A 23,052-nucleotide genomic window follows, 5' to 3' on the forward strand; every position below is an offset into this window, starting at 1 on the left:
CGGTCATGAGCCTCCTTGAGGGCCACCCCCCCTTCAACTGGAATGGTAGTGCGCTTGACCACAGCGCTGACCAAGGCGTCCACCTGAGGGCACGCCAGCATTTCCTTGATAGCCGGTTCCAGAGGGTACATGCCCGTCAGGGCCCGACCCCCTTTGAATGAGGCTGCTGGTGCAGCCCATTCTAAATCAATCAGTTGCTGTGCTGCTTGTAAGAAGGGAAAATGGCGAGCTGGAAGATGAAGACCTTCCAGCAGAGGGTTCTGCGTAGAGGGCGCCGTAGTGCTGGAACCTGTAATATCCAACTCCGCCAGGCACTGAGATACCAGGTCGGAGAGATCTTCCTTGGGAAAGAACCTCCTCATGGTTCGATATGGCTCAATCCCTGAGGGAAGTTCCCCCTCCTCCGGGGGTTCAGACTCATCCTCCGAGACATCAGAGTCCGCCTGAACCAGACTGCTCGGAGGCGGGTGCCCATGAGAAGGGCGCAAAGGTCCAGGGGCAGGATCAGCTGGAGTAACAACCGCAGCGGCCGCAGCAGCAGGGCCTGGACGGGAAGCTGATTGCATCTGTACAAAGGCATGGATCCCCTAAAAGAGATCCACCCAGGAAATGGAAGCGGTCTCTAGTCGTCGGGGTACCAGGTCCCCCGGGATTCCAGGTTGTTCGAGACTGCCCGCTAGATCCGGGGTGGCCCCTGGGGAACTGTCAGCAAACCTCGGTTGAGACTGGTCCTGGCCCGAGGATCCCACTGCCTCCTCACATTGGGCACAAAGGGAGTCTGGCTCCTAGCTATGCGTGGCCCTAAGCTGGCATGCTGAGCAGAGGCCGAGGGCTTTAATGCCAGAATCAGGAGGCGCCGCCGCTGAAGATGCTGAGGCGTTCTGTTCCATTGAAGAATATGCGCTTAATAATATGCGGCAGTAATATGCGCTTAATACAATAGGCGCTCAATAATATGCGGCAGTAATATACGCTCAATGATATCCAATATGCGCTCATTAGTCTGTAGTCAGCAATATACGCACAGTGATATACAATATGTGCTCCTTAATATGCGGTCAGCAATATACGCTCAATGTTTAGTCATAGACAGGCGCCTATCATGGGCGCTCAAATACCTGAACAAGGCAGACAAAATGGCGACCTCCATGGCGTGCCACATGCAGGCAACGCCGCCGATCCTCGTTCCTCAGAGACCCAACAAGCAAGAGATGTACGTCTTACCTTATCCTCGGCGCTTCCCGGTTGGAACCCGGGCGGTCTCCGGCTGCGGGGGGAGAGGGGAGATTACCTTCACCACCGCGCTTTGAGGAAATGCACCCGCTGCCTCTAGGCCCACGCCGGGACCGAGGCGCCTCTTCCGCCACGCCCAAGCCCTTCTTGCCCGGGGGCTAGTCCCTGCTGCGATTCGGCCACCGGACTGAGGCCTAGACCTCCGGGGGATCTCTGAAATCACCCCGGGAAAATCAATTGGGGGAGGGACCCCAAGGGTATCACCGCAGGAGTGCGGGGCTCGATGTTCCTGTAGAAATTTAGTAAGAAGAATATAGAAAGTAGATTGGAAACACGCTCAGCGAGCGTGCAGGCTCTCCAAACTGCTTTGGAGACGGAAATTACAGAGTTGCTACGCTTCCTGTGGGGGTATATATACCCGTGCTGACGTCAGATCCGTCTCCAACTGCTAGCACGAGCATACTATACCCATTCGTTCTGAGTCCATCTGGCTACACACCAGGAAATATTATTTTCAATAGGATCAACTAACAAATGCCCTGGTTTCACTGAAGTTTATATATTTTCTTTGAAACTGAGATCTTTATGGAAAATTCAGATTAAATACAGAAGGGAAGTATTTTTTTCTATTAATATGAACTTTTGTTATTGTGATTTATGCCTCAAATGGAATTAATTTAGGTTTTATTTTAACCCAGCAGGTTCCTCCTACTGCTTTGTACTTCCAACTCAATCAGAACAGAGCTAGGGTCTAACACTATATACCTTCGTTTGAAGCTACTTGGGAATCCCCACCACGACCACACACAACCATCATGTTATATCCACACCTTACCCCCAACATATCTAGTCAGTTCATTCCCATGATGGTCTCTAAGAAGAAGCCATTTACCAGGGATCCTTCAGGAATGCTACAATACTGAGCTATAAATCTAGTCACCTTAAGCAATGAGAACTCCCTTCCCTGCTCTGAGTGGGCTGTGAATACTGCCTCTGAAATATTTTCAGCCACAACTGACCCAGGGAGCGCAAAACCTGATTCAGGGATTGAATGGGGATCTTCCATATGGCAGTACCTGGCCCTTATCACCTGAGTTATTACAGGATAACTACTTAACCCATAATTTTCTGCCATAAGGGGAAAAAAAATCCTTTCATGGAATCTGATTTGTGAGGATATTTTGTGCAGGGGGGGGGGGGGGGGAGAACAAACTGTTACCATTAATAATTAAGTTACATGATGGAATTCTAGGAAAGTCCCAAAGGAATCTTGTGTCCATCTGGAAAAGTAGTAGTTTTTCTATCTCTCAGGCAGATACAGTACAGTGCGCTCCGACGGAGAGCACTGTTAGCCTGCTATTGGATGCGCGTTTTCCCTTACCCAGTAAGGGGAGGAAAACGTGCGTCCAACCCGCGGCACCTAATAGTGCCCGCAACATGCAAATGCATGTTGAAGGCCCTATTAGGTATGCACGCGGGATACAGAAAGTAAAATGTGCAGCCAAGCCGCACATTTTACTTTCAGAAATTAGCGCCGACCCAAAGGTTGGCGCTAATTTCTTCCAGCACCGGGAAAGTGCACAGAAAAGCAGTAAAAACTGCTTTTCTGTGCACCCTCCGACTTAATATCATAGCGATATTAAGTCGATACAGTAAAGTCCGCTCTCCCGTGGACTTTACTGTATCGGCCTAACAGTGAGAAAAAAAAAGAGTCCAGGACAAAAATGGCTGATTAGAGTGCCCTGGAAATTAGAGTTTCAATGTCCTACAGAGTACAAAATGAACCAACACACTATAACCCTGGCATTAAATCACAAAATATAATGCGAGATTATTAAACTCAATATAGGATTCAGGGTAATTTTTGTCTAAGGGATTACAGAAAAACTACTTACCTAATTAAATAAATTTCATTAGGGAGGAAATGTATCCACAACTAGTGGATTTCTACCAGCAAATGGAGAATGAGAAAAGCCAGCGTCACAGTATATATACCCCTGCACTGACATCAGCCCTCCAGTATTGTCTGCAAAAGCCAAACTGTTGTCAACTAAACAATACATGAATATAACTATTAACAGCCAACCATCCAAGAACTCAGTTAATAGGAAAACACTGAGCTCAAACAAGGAGTGTAATATGTAATCTAGGGACTGGATTTGACACTTACCAATAATACCCGGAAACATAGCCACACAGGAGGAAAAAGCAAGTTTGCTTACCGTAAACGGTGTTTCCGTAGATAGCAGGATGAATTAGCCATGCTGTATGGGAAGCGCCGCGATCCCGGGTAGGCGGAGTTTCTCTTAGTTAACCACAGAGATTTGAACTCTGTGCGTCTGCGCGGTAGTCTTCCCGCGCGGTTCTCTCACCTCTTCAGTTTCTTTGTAGCCAAGCGAGAGGTAAGTTTAGGAGGTGTGTCTGTATTCGAGACTGTCTAGGGAGGTGGGTGGGTCAGCATGGCTAATTCATCCTGCTATCTACGGAAACACCGTTTACGGTAAGCAAACTTGCTTTTTCCCGTCGATAGCAGGGCTGAAGTAGCCATGCTGTATGGGAGTCCCCAGCTATCCAGTTGTGTCCTTGTATATTTATTGTTGTTAGGTTAGGACATTAACCTTTGAAGTGGTAGACAGGCTCATGTTCTTTTTAGTGATAAGACTGCTGTGCCCAGTGCTGCATTAGAGGCAATAATGTGATGTGAAAGTATGAAGTGATGACCATGTTGCCACTTTGCAGATATCAATCAATGGAACCTTACTTAAGTGTGCAACTGATGCTGCAGTGGCGCGAATTTGATGCGCTTGAGGCTTAGAGGGTAGTTTGGAGCATTTGTTGTAGCAAAAAAGTATGCACTGTGATAACCAGCTGGCTATAGTCCTTTTTGAGACCAGTTGACCAGGATCATTCGGGTTAAAGGAAAGGAATAGTTGAGAAGGTCTCGCAGTTGATAGAGTCCTGTTTTTATAGTAGGCCAGCGCTCTTTTACAGTCCAACGTGTGTAAGAGTCTTTCACTATCATTATTATGTGGTTTTGGCATAAAAATAGGTAGAGTTATGGTTTGGTTGAGATGAAAAGATGTTACCATCTTAGGTAAAAAAAAGAAGGGTGAGGACGAAGGGTCACTTTGTCATGGTAGAATTCAATATAAGGGGAGTAATGAACTAAGGCTTGTAACTCACTGACCCTCCTTGCAGAAGTTATGGCAACGAGAAAAACTGTTTTCCATGTCATATATTTGATGTGGCTAGATTCTAATGGTTCGAAAGGCGGAAACATTAGTTGTTCAAGTACTACATTTAAGTCCCATGGAATTGGAGGCTTAGTCACCGGTGGACGAAGTCGGATCATTCCTTTCATAAATCTAGAAATCAACGGATGGTTAGACATTGGGATGTTATTAAAAGGATCATGGAAGGCCGCTATAGCACTGATATGAACTTGTACCGAAGTGGTGGCTAATCCTGCTTCGTAGAGAGAGTGCAGGTATTGTAGCAATTGAGTGGCCGTGGATGAGAAAGGGTTTATGTTCTTTGGAGTACACCAGTCCAAGTAGTGTTGCCACTTTCCTTTGTAGTTACGTCTGGTTGAAGGTTTACGTGATGCAATAAGAATATCCTCCAAGGAAGTTTGAAAGGCAAATACTATCTCCACGCTGTGAGATGAAGTGATTGGTTCATGGGGTGAAGTAAGGAGCCCCCTTCCTGTGTCAGAAGATGTGGAAGGTTTGAAGTGATATCGGTGGATGAATGGAGAGTTTCAAGAGATAAGCGTACCAGGGCTGTCTCAGCCATGCCGGGGCTATTAGAATCATGTCTGAATTGTTCGAGAAATGAGTGGGATGGGTGGATAGGCATACATCAAGCCTGGTGTCCATGGAATGAGAAAGGCATCTGGAGCTATCCTTTGATTACTGGGGTAAATTGAGCAAAAGGTTTGGACCTGTCTGTTTGCTTCTGTGGCAAAGAGGTCTACTATGGGAAATCCCCACTGTTTGAAGATCTTTTGCGCCACCTGTGGATTTAAAGTCCATTCGTGTGGATGAAAAATCCGACCGAGACGGTCTGCTGTCACATTGTCCAGACCTGGAAGATATGTTGCTTGAATTGATACTTGGGCCTTGACTGCCCAATGCAGAATTCGTGTTGCTTCCTGGCAGAGAGTCCAGGAACCGGACCCTCCTTCCTTGTTTATGTAAAACATGGCTACCTGGTTGTCTGTATATACCATGAGGCTTGATCCCCTTATCTGATCCGAGATCGTTTGAAGTGCCAGCCATATGGCTCTCAGCTTCAGGAGATTGATCTGGTATGTAGATTCCTGAGGGGTCCACAGACCTTGAGTTTTCAGTTTGCCCAGATGTGCTCCCCAACCTTTGTTGGAGGCATCTGTGGTCAGACTGATTTGGTGAGGTGGTAGACGGAATGGAGCACCCGAGGAATGATTCTTGGAAGGGAGCCACCATCGAATGTCCTCTTTCATTGCGTTTGTAATTTGAATCCTGGTGTTGAGTGGTTGTGTGTATTGAGTCCACTGAGTTTTTAATCCCCATTGCAATAGACGCATGTGGAGTCTGGTGTGGGGAACCACAGATTGCTGCTGCCATATGACCTAGAAGCTGAAGCACCTGGCGTGCTGATGCTCAGTTTCTGTGAAGCAGGCTGTGTGCCAATGATTGTATGTTCTGCATCCTGTCCTGGGGAAGGTATGCTCTCTGACTGTGTGTATGAGAGCACCTATGAACTGAAGTATTTGAGTCGGTTGTAGGTGAGACTTCTTGAAATTGATTAGAAATCCCAACTTCTGAAGGCATTCGATCGTGCGTTCTTTCAGTGTAGATTGGTCCGATGCTACTATTAGCCAGTCGTACAGATAAGGAAATATTTGGATCAAAAGTTTTCTGAGGTGAGGCACCACCACTGCTAGACATTTGGTGAATACTCTTGGGGCTGAAGATAGACCAAAAAGGGAGAACTTTGTATTGGTAATGTACATTCTGAACTTGGAAACATAGGTAACGCCACGAAGACGGGTGAATTTGTATATGGGAATATGCATCCTTCAGGTCGATGGAACATAGCCAGTCGTTGGGCTGAATCAGCAGTAGAATATATTTTTGAGAGAAGTCATTTTGAATTTCTCCCTCTATGTGCTTGTTGAGAAGTCTGATATCTAGAATGGGTCGTAGGTCGCCCGACTTCTTTGGAATGAGGAAATATTGGGAATAAAATCCTTGGTGTTGTTGATGAAAGGGGATAATTTGTATCGATTGTTGAATCTGTAGATTGTTCAATTCCGCTGTTAGAAATGTGGAATGGGAGTGTATCATCCTCTTCGGAGGAATATGAGGAAGAGATGGAGTGGATTGAAAATTCAGAGAATAACCGTTTTTGATAATGTTGAGTACCCACTGATCTGAAGTGATGGAATCCCAATTTTGGAGAAAAAATTGAAGGCGTCCTCCTATGAAAGCAGGTATTGGTGATGGCTGCATCAATTTCAAAAAGAGGAAGTAGGTTTCTGCTGAGGTGTTGGTAATTGTTTTGCTGTTCTTTGCTGTCTACCACGACCCCTAACACCCTGCTGGGTCGTATTTCTCGGAGGTACATACTGTTGAGACCTATACTGCGTATAAGGTCTGTTGTAAGGTCTCGAATAATACCGACGACGGTAAGGGTAGAATCGATGTTGCGACTTCTGAGGATCTGTAGGAGTGGTGAGAGATTGCACCGCTGCACTTTGTTCTTTCAAATGTGATACTATATCTCCGAATTTATCTCCAAAGAGATTGTCGCCCATACAAGGGATGTCGGCCAACTTCTCATGACATCTGTCTGAATAGCGCTGGCTCTAAGCCAAGCCATACGCCTGGCCGCAATAGCTGAAGCAGACGCTCTTGCTGAAGATTCGAATGATTCATAAATAGAGCGTAATAAATGCCTAAGTCCTTCTTCCATGTCCAAGAAAGACTGATGTGGTGTGTTGTCTTCCAATATACACAGTGGACGCAGTTTTTGGAGTGTTTCAAATAAGTACTGCGTGGTGTAAAATTGGTGATGTTGTATCCTATTCGTGAGCATAGAGGAGTGATAGATCTTTTTTCCAAAATCATCAAGGCATTTATTTTCTCTGCCCGGTGGGGTATTTGAGTGCAACTTATTTCGTTTTGCCTTGGATAAGGCTGATTCTACCACTATTGATTGGTGTGGTAGTTGGGCAGACTTGTAAATTACTGAATTACGCATCCTATATTTGATATCAATTTTTCTAGAGGTAGCCGGTGATGAGAAAGGAGTCTTCCAAATCTTGAAGAGTAGGTTTTCTAATACCAAATGAGGTGGGAGAGCGGTGGGCTCGGGAGGAGATTCAAAGATCTTTAAGATACAGAGCATTTCAGCTCTTGGATCAGGAATTCTTCCCGTTTCTACTTGAAGAAGACTGCCTACTTTCTCAAATTTTGAATAAGTGAGATCCTCCGGAGGAGAATATGGTTCAGGTAAACCTTCCTGAGGGTCAGATGGCATACCCATTGAGGAAGTTTCGGAATAAATTGATTCCGGAGAACCTGGGCTGATGGGTTGAGTCATGCTATCATCTTTTGCAGGTTTTAGAGGTTGTAACCTTGTAGGCGATTCAGGAGAATCTTCTGAAGAATGTTGAGGTGGTAATTCCCTTGTTTTCCAATTCTTGGAAAAAAGAGGAGAGAATATCTGAGATTCGTCATAGTTGATGCAGCCAAAGTACCTTGTGGAAGAATGTAAATCTTTTGCTTTGGGATTCGTGTTTGAATTGCCGCAAGCAAAATATCTTTTGGTACCTGTCCCTTAGGTTGACTTTGAGGAGGTATAACCGGGGAAGGTCGAATAAGTTTTGTTAATGGTATTTGTAATGAAGAAGAATGTCTCTTCTCTCTGGAAAGTGATGAGAGACTCACGAAGGAGCTACCACTAGGAGAAGATCCCGATGAGAGGCCTTGAATATCAATTTCAGAAGTTGATGATATTTTTGATGTTCTTGATTTTGAAGACTTCTGTTGATGCTTTTCTGATACACTTGATTGTAAGTGCATTGTTTTGGCACCATATGTTGTTGGAGCATCCCTAATCAATATATGCTCCGTAGGTGCGTCGTGGAATGGGCTTCGCGCCGTATCTGCTCCATGTGCCGTAACTCTGTGCGTCGAAGCTGTCCCTTGCATCGAAGGTGCTCCGTGCCTCGAATGACACTTCGATGCGCCGTGTCCGTGCTTCGTTCCTGAAGCGTCGTGGTGTGATTTCGGCGCAGTTTTTGAAAAAGTACTCTGGTACTTTGCGCCGTGGCTCACCCGCCGGATCCCCGGCTTTTGAACGAGGCTCTGAGGGTGTGTGAGACCCTGGCCTTAATTTCTTTTCGGGTGGTTCACGTCCTGCTGGTCCCAGCGAGGACGCTCTCTTTGGGTGTAGCTTACCCGATTTCGCCAGTCCCAGCAAGGAATGGATGGAGGATGGTGGAGCCGAAGATCCTAAGCGGAGCCTTTCCATCTTCACGGCCCGGTGCTGCTGGGCCCTCGGCGACATCCTGCCACGATTTTTGATCGTGATCGAGGCCTAGACAAATGTAGCAATAATTATGTCCATCCGTGATGGACAATTTTGCCACATTGACAATATTTAAATCCAGATGGCTTCGGACTCATCTGAGATGTGAAATCTTGTGAAAAAAAAAAAAAAAAAAAAAAGGCAAAAAAAATCCAGTAAGATAAGAAATTCACTATGAGAAAACAACCCCGCGTGCGAAAGGCTCGCAGAAGAAAACAAACTGAAGAGGTGAGAGAACCGCGCGGGAAGACTACCGCGCAGACTCACAGAGTTCAAAACTCTGTGGTTAACTAAGAGAAACTCCGCCTACCCGGGATCGTGGCACTTCCCATACAGCATGGCTAATTCAGCCCTGCTATCGACGGGAAAACAGCACCTCCATCTGGCAGCCAAGAGCAGGAAGGAGGATTAACCTGTCAAAGGAAAGTAAAATGCCCGCTGTCCAAATCAACATCGCACACTTGATGGCTGTGTCCTCCCAGGCCTGCACATCCAGGCAGTACTGCCTGGAAGAAGTGTGTAATGAGGACCATGTCACAGCTCGGCAAAGCAACAGGAAACAATCTCCGCCCATGACACTGCCTGAGTCCTAACCTGACTAGGCAACGGATGCGCAGCATGCACATACAAGGCTGTGATAACCTCCTTAATCCAGTGGGCTAGCGTAGCCAATGAAGCCAGCCCATCCTGTTCACTCCCACTGGGAGTATAAACAGCCGGTCTTACAAAGAGGTTTAGAAACCTCCAATTACCTCACGACATGCCGCTTGGCATCCAAGGTTCGTAACAGACTATATTCATCCACACCTCTTTCCCCATCCAGTGTTGGCAGGGAAATTGATTCGAGTAAGCATCCCAAGACCACCTTCGGCAAAAAAGATAGGAACAATTCGCAGCTGTACTGGCCCCAAAGTCACTCACAGAAAGGTTCTCGGCAAGACAAGGCCTGCAATTCAAAAGACATTACACGCAAAACAAATTCCCACAAGAAAGAAAGAAACAAACAGTCTCCAAAGTAACTTACTTCAAGGAGTGGCTATGCAGTGATCGAAAGGTGGGACCTGCCAGAAAATCCAGAAACAGATTAAGACTCCAAAAGGGCACTGGTAACCGCAAGGGAGGACAAACGATGCTTCACCCCCTTTTAAGAACAGAGCCACATCCAGCTGGGTTGATGAGGATTCACCATTCACCTGACCTCAAACAGCCAAGAGCTTCAAGGAATTAAAGGCCAAACCCTTAATCAACCCATCCTGCAAAAATCCAAAATGAGCTGGATCTTAACTGAACAAGGATGACCTCCCTCTTCACACCAAGCCTCACACTCGCAAAATCAGAACATAGGCTAAAGACATGAAGAACTTTCATGCTCAAAGTAAGGTGGAAATCACAGCAGTGGAGTATCCACACTTTAGCAACTGAGCTCTCAAGGGCCATACCATAAGACAAAATTGATTTGGATCATCGTGAAGATAGGCCTCTAACTACAGTAGATCCTTGTAGACAGGTAATCAGATAGGAAGGTCCACCAGGAGCCTCTGCAAATCTGCATACCACAGCCTCTTGGACAAGTCTGGCACCATTCTCATGTGCCTCTCACTCCTCCGAATCATTCTGCCCAACATGGGTCACATGGGAAAAAGGCATATAGTAGCTTGCCTTCCGGCCACTCCTGCATGAGGGTAGCAATGTCCAAAGATTTCAGATCTCTCCTGCAACTGAAACAGCGAGGAACCTTCTCACTGGGTGATGTCGCCAGCAAGTCTAGAAATGGGAGGACCCAGCAGCTTACTAGGAACTGGAACACCTCTTGATAAATTCCCATTCTCCTGGACTCAGACTGTTTGCTGAAAAAGTCTGCTCTTACATTGTCTTTTCTTACAATGTGTGAGGCAGAGACCTCCTGAAGATGTACTTCCACCCATTCCATGAGTTGAGCTATTTCCTGCGACATGTACAGACTCTGTTTTCGAATTCTGATATTTGGACTGCTCGACCCTGTAACCGGTCGACAAATCGTAAGCATGCCAACTGAATGGCATGAGCTTCCAGCCGATTAATGCTCTAGCACCCCTGCGCTGTCAACTCCCAACAATGAGCCCCCCAACCCTGGAGGCTCGCATCCGTCGTGAGAACTAGCCAGTCCGATATTTGTAGAAGGAAGGCCCTTAGATCTGCTTGCAACCTTCACTGCAGCTGGATGCTGATCTCCACTGGTAAGTGAAGATGTATTGAGTAGTCCTGAGACTTTGGACTCCAAACCGTGCAAGCAGTGTGTGCCGAGTACACATATGTGCCCTTGCCCATGGAACTGCCTCTAAAAATGTGGCTATCAACCCGAGTACCTGTAGGTAAGACTATACCATCGGGGTTTGTCAAGTCGCACTTGCGCTATCAGTTTCTGAATGGAGATCTCCTGTAGGAACACCCTACCTTGCTTTGTGTTGAAATGACCACAGAGATACACTCCAGCATCTAGGATGGCAGTGGATTGCTCTTTGTCAAGTTCACCATCCAACCAGGTTCCTGTAGCAAGGAGATCACCTTGCGCAAAACCTGAAGACTTCCATGCTCTTGGCCCAAATTAGCCAAATCTAAATATGGGAGGCAAAGAATGCCATCCTCCTCTCTCTACACTGCTGCTACCACTACCACCATGACCTTTGAGAACATTCTGGGAGCAGTGGCCAAACTGAAGAGTAATACTCAAAAATGATATCGCTCCAAAACTGCAAAATGCAGAAAAACAGTTGATGCTCCAGCCAGATGGGAACATACAGGTATGCCTGACAAATCCAGAAATTTAATGGCAGTACCGTTGAGGTAGTTTAATCACTGAATGTAAGATTTCCATGTGGAAACAAGTCATTTGCAAATGGCAGTTGAATCCCTTGAGATCTAGGATGGGGTGAAATGACCTTTCGTACAATGAAATAAGTGGAATATGGGCCCATATTTTCTTGTGATATGAGCACTGGGATCATGGCCCACTCGTTAAGGAACCTTGACAATGTACACTCCACTATGGAGAGCTGCAGGGAGATACCATAAAAATGTCCCAAGGAACGCTGAGAAACTCCAGAGCATAGCCATCTCTTATCACCCACTGTTATCTTAACCCACCTCCAATTTAAAAAAAAAAAAATTTAAATAAGAAGTGGGAAATAACCCATCTCCTGTTCCCAGGGTGGATTGGCACCACTGCTCTAGACTGCACCCCATCTGAGCTGCCTGGGACAAGAGGGCTAGGTGACCTACCTAAAAGGTCGAGCCCTCTGAGAAGCTGCTGCTCCTCTATAGAGGAGAAAACGTTTGAAACCCCTAGCACAGCCTCTCGCGGTAACAGAGGAACCCGAGAATCACCTAAACTACTGGCCATTTTTTTCCAACTCACTGCCAAAACAAGAGTGACCCTTTAGATGGCAATTTCGTAAGATTACATTTTGAAATTGTATCAGTCAACCGATTCCTCAGCCATAGCTGACATCTGGCCGCTATCACCGAAGCCACCTCTCTGGCAGAAGTGTAGGCCAGCTTGCATCTGCCAAAAAGGAGTCTCCTGGTTCCATCGCTGTTCTGGAATTCAAACCAGATTCATCAATTTCCTGAGAGAGAAGAAACCAAGTGTATGCCACCAGGGAGCAGCAAGAGGATATCTACAAAATTCATTGCCGCTGCCTCAAAGGCCTACTTAAAGATTATCCTGCACATCCTTCAATGCTGCTCCCTCTGCAACAGCGATAGTCATTCGCTTGGTGACTGAACACAACAGCGCATCACTTTCAGAAAGCACAACTACTCTCGCTGCCAGATCCAGGGGATACAGCACGTCCAAGGCTCATTCCCTTTTCTGGTGAGCCCAACTGAAGATCAATCAATTCTTAAACAGCATCCATAAATGGGGAAGAAACATGATGCTTTATGTAAATACCGTATTTTTCGCTCCATAAGACTTTTTTCCCCCAAAAGTCGGGGGGGTGGGGGGGGAGAATGTCTATCTCTTATGGAGCAAATATATTAAAAAACCCACAAAACATTAACTACAACCCCCCACCCTCCTGACCCCCAAGACCTGCCAAAAGTCCCTGGTGGTCCAGCAGCGATCTCCTACAATTGGGCCGTCAGCTGCCAGTAAACAAAATGGCGCCAACGGCCCTTTGCCCTTACTATGTCACAGGGGAGGCATATTCATTTCCTTCTAAAATTCTTTTTAAGAAATTCCCAGAAAGAAAATGCACATCCACCATCTGCAGGAGACAGAATACTGGCAAGCTGATTATAACCCACTGGTTGCAGATTAACCTGTCTGAATGCAAAGACAAGTACAGTTTCATTCACACAAATAAAATTACTTTACTGTATCTGGCTGAAATTTAGAATTTGTCACTAAAACTAGTGAACAATGTGTGCAAAGGACGACACTAGAGGCATGAAATGTCCAAGATATAAAAGTCTAAATTGTATAGCTCGGTACGCTGGCTGTTTGTCTGCCAAAACAGCCAACTTTTATTAGCTGAATATTTGAGAAATTCTGCACAGATATCTGTGCTATAACTAGTTGGCATAAGATGCCACAAGAGGGTTAATGCAATTTAATAGAGAACTTTAGCTATAAGCCTGAGAATTCCCTTGCACATGGCCACAGCTCCTAGCTTCCTGCAATTCTATGGTAATGACCACAAAATATGGTCCTTGCTGCAGAATTTATTCTTTTCCATAATTGCAGGAAACCAAGAAACCAGGCAGGTAGCCAGCCAGCCACAAGAGGAGGAAGCCAGGATGCAGTGCATACAGCAAGGACACTTGTAGGACTTCATTCCTCCCTCTGCTGCTTGTGATCCTCCCCTTTACCCCACTCAACAATCCTCCAAGTCCTGTGATCACCCTGCCAGCAGATGAGCAGCACTATGCCATATCTATCATTTGCTGCTGTCCTGGCCAGCTTTTCAGTAACACCATGCAAATGTAGATATATGCAGTGATCCACAGAGATCCAACACTGTCTGGCCAAGGCTGCTGAAGAAAACAGACATGACATCCAGTTCAGGGAGAAAGAGGAAAGGGACAAATAGTAGGTAGAATGAGGCCCTCTGTGTCCCTTCCTCCATATACCTTGCAATCTGGCTTCTTCCTGGATGAGGATGCAAAAGTGAAGGGAGCAAGAGTACCTCTGTGGTTGCTGGAGAAACCCTTGTCCTACCCAACCCAATGATGAAGGAATCCTAGCACCCTCTTTCCAAAGTACAGTTCATAGACAACTGGCCCACAAGAAGGTTCTGTCATACCCATGGCAGCAAGGAGTATGTTATTTTGACCTCAAAGAAACATTCATGGGCTGGCTTCTGTCACCACAAGATGAATAGAAGCCAGCTGTTCACCTCTTCTGGAACACCAAGGGAAGACTTCTTCCAGACCTTCAGTGGCTCCTCATTGATGCAGCACCATAAAATATATTTCCCCTTGGGCAAAAAGATTTTCCCACCCTAGTCTAACTATAGGAGTCTTAACATCCGTAGACAGAAAAGGTCCAGAAAGCTTATGCGCATGAAAATGACTTGGGAGGGGGAAGAAGTCATAATTCTGGGCATTGGACACATAATACAACAAGATACTTATGCTAGAGATAAGATTTAGCAAAACATATTTTTCAAAAAGAGACATGATTCTAACTCTGCAGCCATCTTGCTACTCTCCCCATGGACCAGAGTATTTTCCTCCATAGACATAACATGGCGAAAACCATTTAGCCATGGGACCCTATAAAATAGCAACCCAAAAACCGGCAATCGTTTTACAATGATTTTCTAGATGTATTCAATTTCATTCTATGGCATCTGATATATTAAAAAGGAAGTAATGTGATGGGGCCAGTTTATGTTTTTTTTCATGGGAGGAAAATAGAAGATTATGTAGTTTTAGTTTCACAAGACTAAATCGGAGCTATACAGAAAAAGGCAAGTCTGATGAAACATACTCCTAATCTGACCTGCATTAGATATATTCTGAGTAGTAGCCCCAACAAAGCAAATAAATAGCAGATAGATCTGCCGGAATTGCTACAGCTGAGAGTGTTAAATTACAATTATAATTAAATAAATGAAATGCAGAAAAGTGAATAGCCAGAGTGGGTAAGAAGCTTTTAGGGGCAGAATCAGAGAGGAGTCCAATGATGAAAATAGGCATATGCCACCTGCTTGCTCCAATTTTTATTCATGCCCTTGCAACTAACTTTGAAAAAAGGTTTGAAAATAGCTGAATACCTTTATTATAGCAGATATTCCCAGGCAACAATAATCAGTTGCTGGACACCTTTGAGGCCAAAAATCACCAGAGGTGACTTTATGCCTTTGTTTTACAGAGGAAGAAGCACTTTACTTCATTATCACTGTATTCTTGAGTGCCTGAAACAGCATATTATATTCATGGAATGGTACATTTAAATACACACACATACACAAAAAACATTAAGGAGAAACCAGAATATGGTGGCATATTTTAGACTATTTAAAAGTAGACCTTACTGGCAGCAGGTAAAACTGCCTTAAAAATACATATTGCTTTGAATTGTGTGTACTTTTTTTTTAATATTCTTAAACAAAATTATGAGTATAAATATGCTCAGTGTAAAAAATCATGTTAAATATGCTTGCTTTTAAAACCCTGGACAGCCATTTTGCAAAAGTTTTGTATAAATACATATGCAAGTAGAGATACTACCAACTGGGCACAGAATGATTTTCTTTAAGTTTTATTTATGCACATTGTAGGACAATTAAGTAATCCACTTGAGGTGTAATATCAGTCACTAAAAATCACATTAACAGGAAAAACAAAAGTTCACATTAAAATAAAAACAAATGCTATCAGTATGACATCAACTGACTAGATAAAGACATCAGGGAGATTAGGTAGATATTGGTTGCATGATCTTAATCACTAAGAACAGAACAATTGTCCCAGCGCAAAAAAGAGAAAAGGTAGAAGAATTTTGATACTTGATATAAACATTTGCAAGGGAATTTCAAAACAAAGAAAGTGCTTGCACCTTTTCTGTAATATCAGGAACAATCCTAACTTTACAACTGAAGAAAAAGCTCTTCATGACACTAAGAACAAAAACAAAAAAAAAGGCAAAATTCTAGCCCTATCGGATTCCAGGGCTAAAGAGAATCACTGTAACAGGGGAAATTCTCATTAATAGACTTAGTTTTGGGGTACTTGCCAGGTTCTTATGGCCTGGATTGGCCACTGTTGGAAACAAGATGCTGAGCTTGATGGACCCTTGGTCTGACCCAGTATGGCACGTTCTTAGTTTGAACCTGACTGCATTATTGGAGTCTTCTATCTTCTGATACTGGTGATGAATTAAGGTGACCTCCTTACACTTGCATTTTAACAAAACGGCAGGGGGGGGGGGGGGAAGAAAGGAGGGTAAGTAAGCTCTTAAGCAAGGAGACATATGAGCTGGAATCTTCTACACTTGCACCAAATAGCATTTACAGTATATGCTTCAGCTGCTGATATAGGAAAACTTAGGGAAATTTATCAAATGCAATTTCTAGCATGTCAATATATTTTCCATACTTTCAAGCTTAGAATGAAGAAAAGGCATAAGAAATTGCCATGCTGGGTCAGACCATTAAGCCCATCAAGCCCAGCATCCTGGTTCCAATAGAGGCCAAACCAGGCCACAAGAATCTGGCAATTACCCAAACACTGAGAAGATCCCATGCTACTGATTCCATTAATAGCAGTGGCTATTCCCTAAGTCAACTTGATTAATAGCCGTTAATGGACTTCTCCTCCAAGAACTTATCCAAATCTTTTTTGAACCCAGCTACACTAACTGCACTAACCACATCCTCTGGCAACAAATTCCAGAGCTTGGGTGTTGAATGAAAAAGAATTTTCTCCGATTAGTCTTAAATGTGCTTCTTGATAACTTCATAGAATGCCCCCTAGTCCTATTATTTGAAAGTGTAAATAACCGATTCACATCTACTGGTTCAAGACCTCATTATCTTAAAGACCTCTATCATATCCCCCCTCAGCCATCTCCAAGCTGAACAGCCCTAACCTCTTCAGTCTTTCCTCACAGGGGAGCTGTTCCATCCCCTTTATCATTTTGGTTGCTCTTCTCTGTACCTTCTCCATCGCAACTATATCTTTTTTGAGATGCGGCAACCAGAACTGTACACAGTATTCAAGGTGCAGTCTCACCATGGAGCGATATAGATACATTATAAAAAGTATGTTGTGAATTCAGCTACCCCAAAAAAAATAAATATCAAATCTAGTTATAAAACAAGTGCCCCGGAGGATGTTATTCTTATGAACTACACTGCTATGTTTCTCTCTCTTTTTGGTCTAATTAGCCATATTAATCACTATTTCAAGAGAATATTATTTTAATTGATATGAAAGAAAAGAAGCTGGTCTACGCAACTTCTAAAATTTAATCTAAAATCAAATCTGGGCAGCTATAATAAAAAAGCTGCCTTGTGATATTACCCAACATTACAGCCAGGGAGAAAAAGATGCCCAAGTTTTATGCATCAGGTAAGCCATAAACAGATGGGGCAGCTACATTATTTCATCGCTAGTTTAACTGGACAACGAAGAACATCATCTTTATTTTCTCCTCACCTGGCTGTACCTGCTCACAATTATTACTCAAGGACACAGGCCCTTCTCCCACTACCAAACATTTATTGTTACTGAATTTAAACTCCAGAGGACCAAGGACTTCCCCAGCAACTTGAACTAATAGAGCATGGTTAAATTACATTGGGCACCTGAGGTGCTGGTGCAAGTACATTTTGGAAGATTTGACACACAATCTACCTGTCAGATTGCAATCATACATATATTTTAGTTCTTAAGCACTAATACCTGGCGATGCGTAGGATTTTTTTCACAAGTATACAAGGTCAGTAATATACATCCTGTCTCATCCAAAAACTAATAGTCAAAGTTTAAAATCTATATCCAAATTCCCTGAAACCAGTCAAATTTGTGCAAGTTAAGCTATAAAACAGATGTGTGTGAGATTATGTCAAACATGTATGTTTCTGATGTATAAATAATGGACCATATTTGATCCACTGGATGAAGTAATTTGATACTCTAATCATGGCTAATTTCAGAGATGCAAAAAAAAAAAAAGCAGTAAAAAAAAAAAAAATCCAAGGATTAGATTCATTTCTCTGAGTTATGAAGTACTTGATGACCAAAGATTCTTAAAAAAAAAAAAAAAAAAAAAACACACCCACAAGTTAGCTATTGTGGTGATGTTCTTCTGCCCATCTGAGGACATGGTCTATCATGCTACAACACAGTTTCCAGAGACTTCTCTAGCCCTTCAATGATGTCAGGCCCCAAAATGTATGTTTGCCAAATTGCCATACTTCCCAGTTTGGGTAAGAAGCATGTTATTTGCTTGCTGCTCAAAGGATTCCATCCAGAAAGCTGACAAGAAGAACCATCTCAGGATTAGTGCGCATTTCATGACATCAATACATCCCAGTAGAAAATAACTTCAAGGTCACTTTCAGACTTGATTACACTACCAATTCCTAAACTAATGGAATCTTTTATTTAGGTTTTAATCAAATAACTGCAGCAATATATTTATACAGAAGTGTACATGATAGCTCACATGATTACATTCCTGTCTCAAAGAGCTCACAATTTAAGCCTGATCATAGAAGACTACATAACTTGCTCAGGGTCATACACAACCTGATCATTGAAAGGAACCAAATATCTCCAAGTTCACCTTTCTGCAATCTACCCACTATTAGGCTGTTAGTCCAGCATAAGAGTATATAAGCAAGAGCTGTGAATGACATTTTTCTTCATTGATATTCTTAAAATGACAGATGCCCTGTAAAAAAAAAAAAAAAAAAAAAAAAAAAAACCCAAAACCTTCTTCCATCTAGACAAAATAAAGTCAGAAAAATATACTCTTCCTGAAAACCAGGCTTATAGCCATTTGAATATAAAACAGTAAAAAAAAAACAAAAAAACAAATCAATGCAATAAAAAGTAAGTCTGATTTACAAAAAATGTACAACAGTTTACAATGATGATCTGTTTCTGCAAGGTATAAGAATACTTAGGAATCAAGCAGTTGACAAACTTGCAGCTTAGGGAATTGCAGAATCTGGCCCAAGTTAACATTCCATGAACCAAGGCAAGCTAAGTTACAGCTTCAATGAAAACATGATACCTAATGTGAGAAGCATGGCAAAGAACACAGTATCCAAAGTTGTCACCTGCCAGTTGTTAACATTTTGAAGTGAAGAGTTAGATACATGCTGTACCTTTATAATCTTCCACTAGTTATTTCAATATAATACAAATATTTTTGTAATAAAAACACTCAAAATGGATCCTTGTAAAAAAAAAAAAAAAAAAAAAGATACACACTGCAAAGTATCAGCCACCTTATTAGAAGATGCAACCCCCAGTCCCTTAATGATTAGGTGTAAACAAAATTAAGCTATATTTAGCAAAAGCTGAACATGTGTTTGTTTTTTTCATCACCCATCAGATTTATCTAGAAAGAGTCAGAGGGGCATGCAACATTTATATATAAAGAGCTCATGGTACCTGGTTTTCCTACTTAACGTTATAAAATGTGTTCTCCCTCTATCCACATAAAAAGACTTCAAGCATACAGTCTGTTTATGGTGGTGCATATATCCTTTACAATCATGACCTACTGACTTTGTTTAAAAAAAAATTAAAAAGTCCATTCTCCCATCTATAATTAATGAAACAGAATAGCAGCCAGAAATTCTTGAAGCAGTCTTGGTGGGAGGGAATATACAATAAAGCATAATATTTGCATGATGGAATGGCACAACAAATCACGTGGTGGTAAATAAAACAGTAGCTCTTATGCAGATCCATTCTAGATGAGTAACAGTATTACCATAAAGCTCATTAGAGTTTGGTGGTGTAAACCAAAGACGGTTCAACTGGCTTAGAAGCTTGTCAACTTACATTACCTGCTGCCCCTCCTTAATCCAGCCCCTCCCCCACCCTTAAGGAAAAAAATTTCCAGAATGAGAAACAAAATGTCTTACGATTGCAGATCATGCAGACCCAGTGTGCAATGCTTCACTTATTGGAGAATTATCAAATCATCTATGCACAGCATAAAATTGAGAGTCTGAAGGCTTTTCATTTAAACAGCACAGCTTGCGCCTTGATGTAAGGGGTTTAGAGCAGCAATGTTTTTACAAATTTTTCTTGGTACTGTACATCCTCTCCAGTTAAACACACCAAAACACTACACCTTTGTGCCAACCTGACATTATGCCTCTATACAATCTAGAGAATATCGAATTAAAATGGTACAATGTAAGTCCAAATTCTCAGAAGCAGTTGGTTAATAATAAATTGTAAGCATTCGAGAACAAGAAGGTTGTCATGAAGTCCTTAGATGACAGAAAATACCTGCGATGATGTTATCCTATGCAAGCCGTTTGGGTGAGCAATGCATGCTGCACACCAAACGTTTTCTGCTAAACGGCCTGAAATGTGTTTCCTAATATTGAACACAAAGGAAAAAAACACTGGCAGCAAGCTTGGTAAATAAATATCTCCCTTGAGAATGAAGGCAGCAGACAGGAGGGGCTGACATGCATTCAGGAAAAAAAAAAAAAAAAACCCACACCATCTTTTTTTTCGTCTACCTGCACAAGTTGCCATTTGCTGCAGCGATCAAGAATCTTTTTCCAGTTGATTTCAAATGCTACGTTGTTAAATCTGTTCTTGTAATTCAGCTGTTGATATACGCAAAAATGTAATATTCATATCACCAGATATTTTTTTTTAAAGAGAAAATCCATTTTCTTCCTGTTCAGGTAAACATGTTTACAGCTCCTGCAGACACTGGGTGGCTCAGACTCATGTCACACACATGTCGTCAGCAACAAGAAAAGCCCCCCTCTCTCCGATGATCCAACATTTTAAAGCAGGTAAACGAAAGACATGACTATTTGAAAACAAAACAAAACAACCACAAACAAACCACCTTACCTTTAATAGTCACATCAGCTAAAGGTCTTACACTAAAAACAGGAAATTATGTCACTAGTATAAACAGTTAGTCGAAATAAATTATAAATGAATGAAAACGCTATGAATGGTAACTTTAAATATCAAGTTAAAACAAGTCTATCTCAAAAAAGTGCGGAATATCTCTTAAATATAACGAAACGGTTCATTATAGCAATGACAGAAAGCGTCGATCTCTGCTTCAACCTACTAGAGAAAAAAAAAAGCCTCTTGGATCAGACTGCTCAAAATCTTTCTAGCTGACCCTAGACAGGAAATCCCAGACTAAACCGAAAAAAAAAAATAGCAGGGAAGGTTTCAAAACCTCCGTTTCACATATATTTAAAAAGAGAGGAGGAAGAGCACTACCGAGAGAGAAAAAAAAAGATAATCAGCCCTCAAGACCTCTCCATTCTTTTTTTTATTTTCTTTTTCAAACAAACGCCGATTTTAATACAAGATTTTTCTTAAACAGCCTTGTGTGATCTTGCAACTCGTTTTCAAAATTTACGCACGTACTGAAGGAGGGGACGAGTGGGGAAGACAGAGTAAAAAAAAAAAAAAGGAAGAAAGGCCCCCGAAGTGAGTGAAATGTAAATGTATTCCTTATATAGACCGCAGCAGTTGTTCAGGCAGCTGAGAGGGGCCCCTTCGCCAAACGTTACCACCCATTTATTAGACAAACAGGTACCTCCAAAAGAAAAGAAAGGAAGGGGGGTCAAAAAAGAAAAAAAAAACTTAAATTCACGCCTTTCCTCAGCCTCCTCCACACAGGAGCCGTCCTTCCAACAATAGAAAGGCTAAAAATAAAGACCAATCTGCACAGCACGGACCTGACAGAAAATACATATAGAAATACTCCTACGTGGAGAGAGCTGGGTGTGAGTTACACATATTCAGAAAGCATCAAGATTCAACGACTTGAAATGACGATAAACTAGCAGGCAAAAGTCGCCTAGCAATCACCAAATATTTACCTTCCCATAATTTCTGCTTATTTTGGTCCCCCTCCCAACCCATGAAAAATCAGTAGAAATCAACGATCACTGCGCAGCTTAGTGCCTCCCCCGCCCGGGAGAGAGTCCAAAAAATTAAAAGAGGAGAAGAGAAATCCCTGCTACTTCTTTAGGACACCCAGGTATCAACTTCTCCCACCCTCCAAAATAAAGACATACTCCTGCCAAAAAAAAAAAAAAAACTTAGAGTCTCAAATAAATAAGTCCAAGGAATAAAGACAACTTTTCAGCGAAAATTCGGTTGACAGGAAGAGATCCGGCGAAGAAAGGAAAAGGGAGTTAAAAAAAAAAAAACCCTCACACACTTTTCTTGCTACAGGTAACAAGTTTGTTTTTTCAGCTCGGCACAAGGCAAAAAAAAAGATGAATGCCAAATAAAAAAAAGTCAACAGAATGAGCTTACCCGCCACAGAAAGAAAAAAAAAACCCACAAAGAAAACAAAAAGAAATTTAAAAAGGAAGAGAGAGAAAAAGACAGAGAAAAAAAAAAAAAAAAGAGAGCCTTCCTCCCCCCGCGCGCACACACAGCCTGCGACCCACTGAGCGTGTCCATAAATGAGCATGTAATGAGATGCGTCTAACGGTCCAGGGAGCACTGAACCGCTAGGCGGACGAGCCAGGTAAATGTAACGGTGCAGCAGCCTCGCACAGGCTCAGCCAGCGCAGAGACAGAAAGAAACAAATCCTTTACTTTCTACTTTCCCCACTCTTTCTCTCAACCCCCATGCCCCGGACGGGCCCCGCTCGCAGCCCGCAGCTGGCCGCCGGTGCCCACCACCCTCTTTCCGCCGGTTGCTGCCGCTCCCCGGCCCTTCCCCTTACCGTTATTCCGCCTCGGATTCGCCTGTTTTCTGCGCTTACACCTGGGGCCATCCGCCATGATCCTCTCGCTGGTGTCTAAATGCTCGAGTCACCTCCTCCTCCCCCTCCCTCCCTGGCTCCCCGCACCTGGTTTACGACACCCTTTTACGACATCACCTTCCTACACCTAGCAGACGTTCCTTTGGAACCTTGTTGCCATGGGAGACGCTTGGTTTGCGGCAGCCTAGCTCGGCTGGGTCGGGGGGTTTGATAGAAAGGCTGCGCAGGTAGAAGAGGGGGGGGGGGTAAGAAAGGAATGAGAGGAGACATGGACTAGGGGGGTTTTCTGTTGATC

General features: G+C 43.2%; 1 protein-coding gene across 2 annotated transcripts in view; it reads right to left on the minus strand.

The window, feature by feature from the left end:
* ZEB1 (zinc finger E-box binding homeobox 1) overlaps positions 1–22,806 on the minus strand; it is a 730,328-nt gene extending 707,522 nt beyond the window's left edge. For both annotated transcript variants that reach the window (XM_029588597.1, XM_029588596.1), the window contains exon 1: positions 22,719–22,806. In XM_029588597.1, the coding sequence (XP_029444457.1) occupies positions 22,719–22,776 (58 nt within the window). In that variant the 5' untranslated portion in view covers positions 22,777–22,806. The remainder of the gene's footprint in view (positions 1–22,718) is intronic.
* Positions 22,807–23,052: the final 246 nt, after the last annotated feature.

This window comes from Rhinatrema bivittatum, chromosome 2 (genome assembly GCF_901001135.1).
Source record: "Rhinatrema bivittatum chromosome 2, aRhiBiv1.1, whole genome shotgun sequence".
Classification (NCBI taxonomy): domain Eukaryota; kingdom Metazoa; phylum Chordata; class Amphibia; order Gymnophiona; family Rhinatrematidae; genus Rhinatrema; species Rhinatrema bivittatum.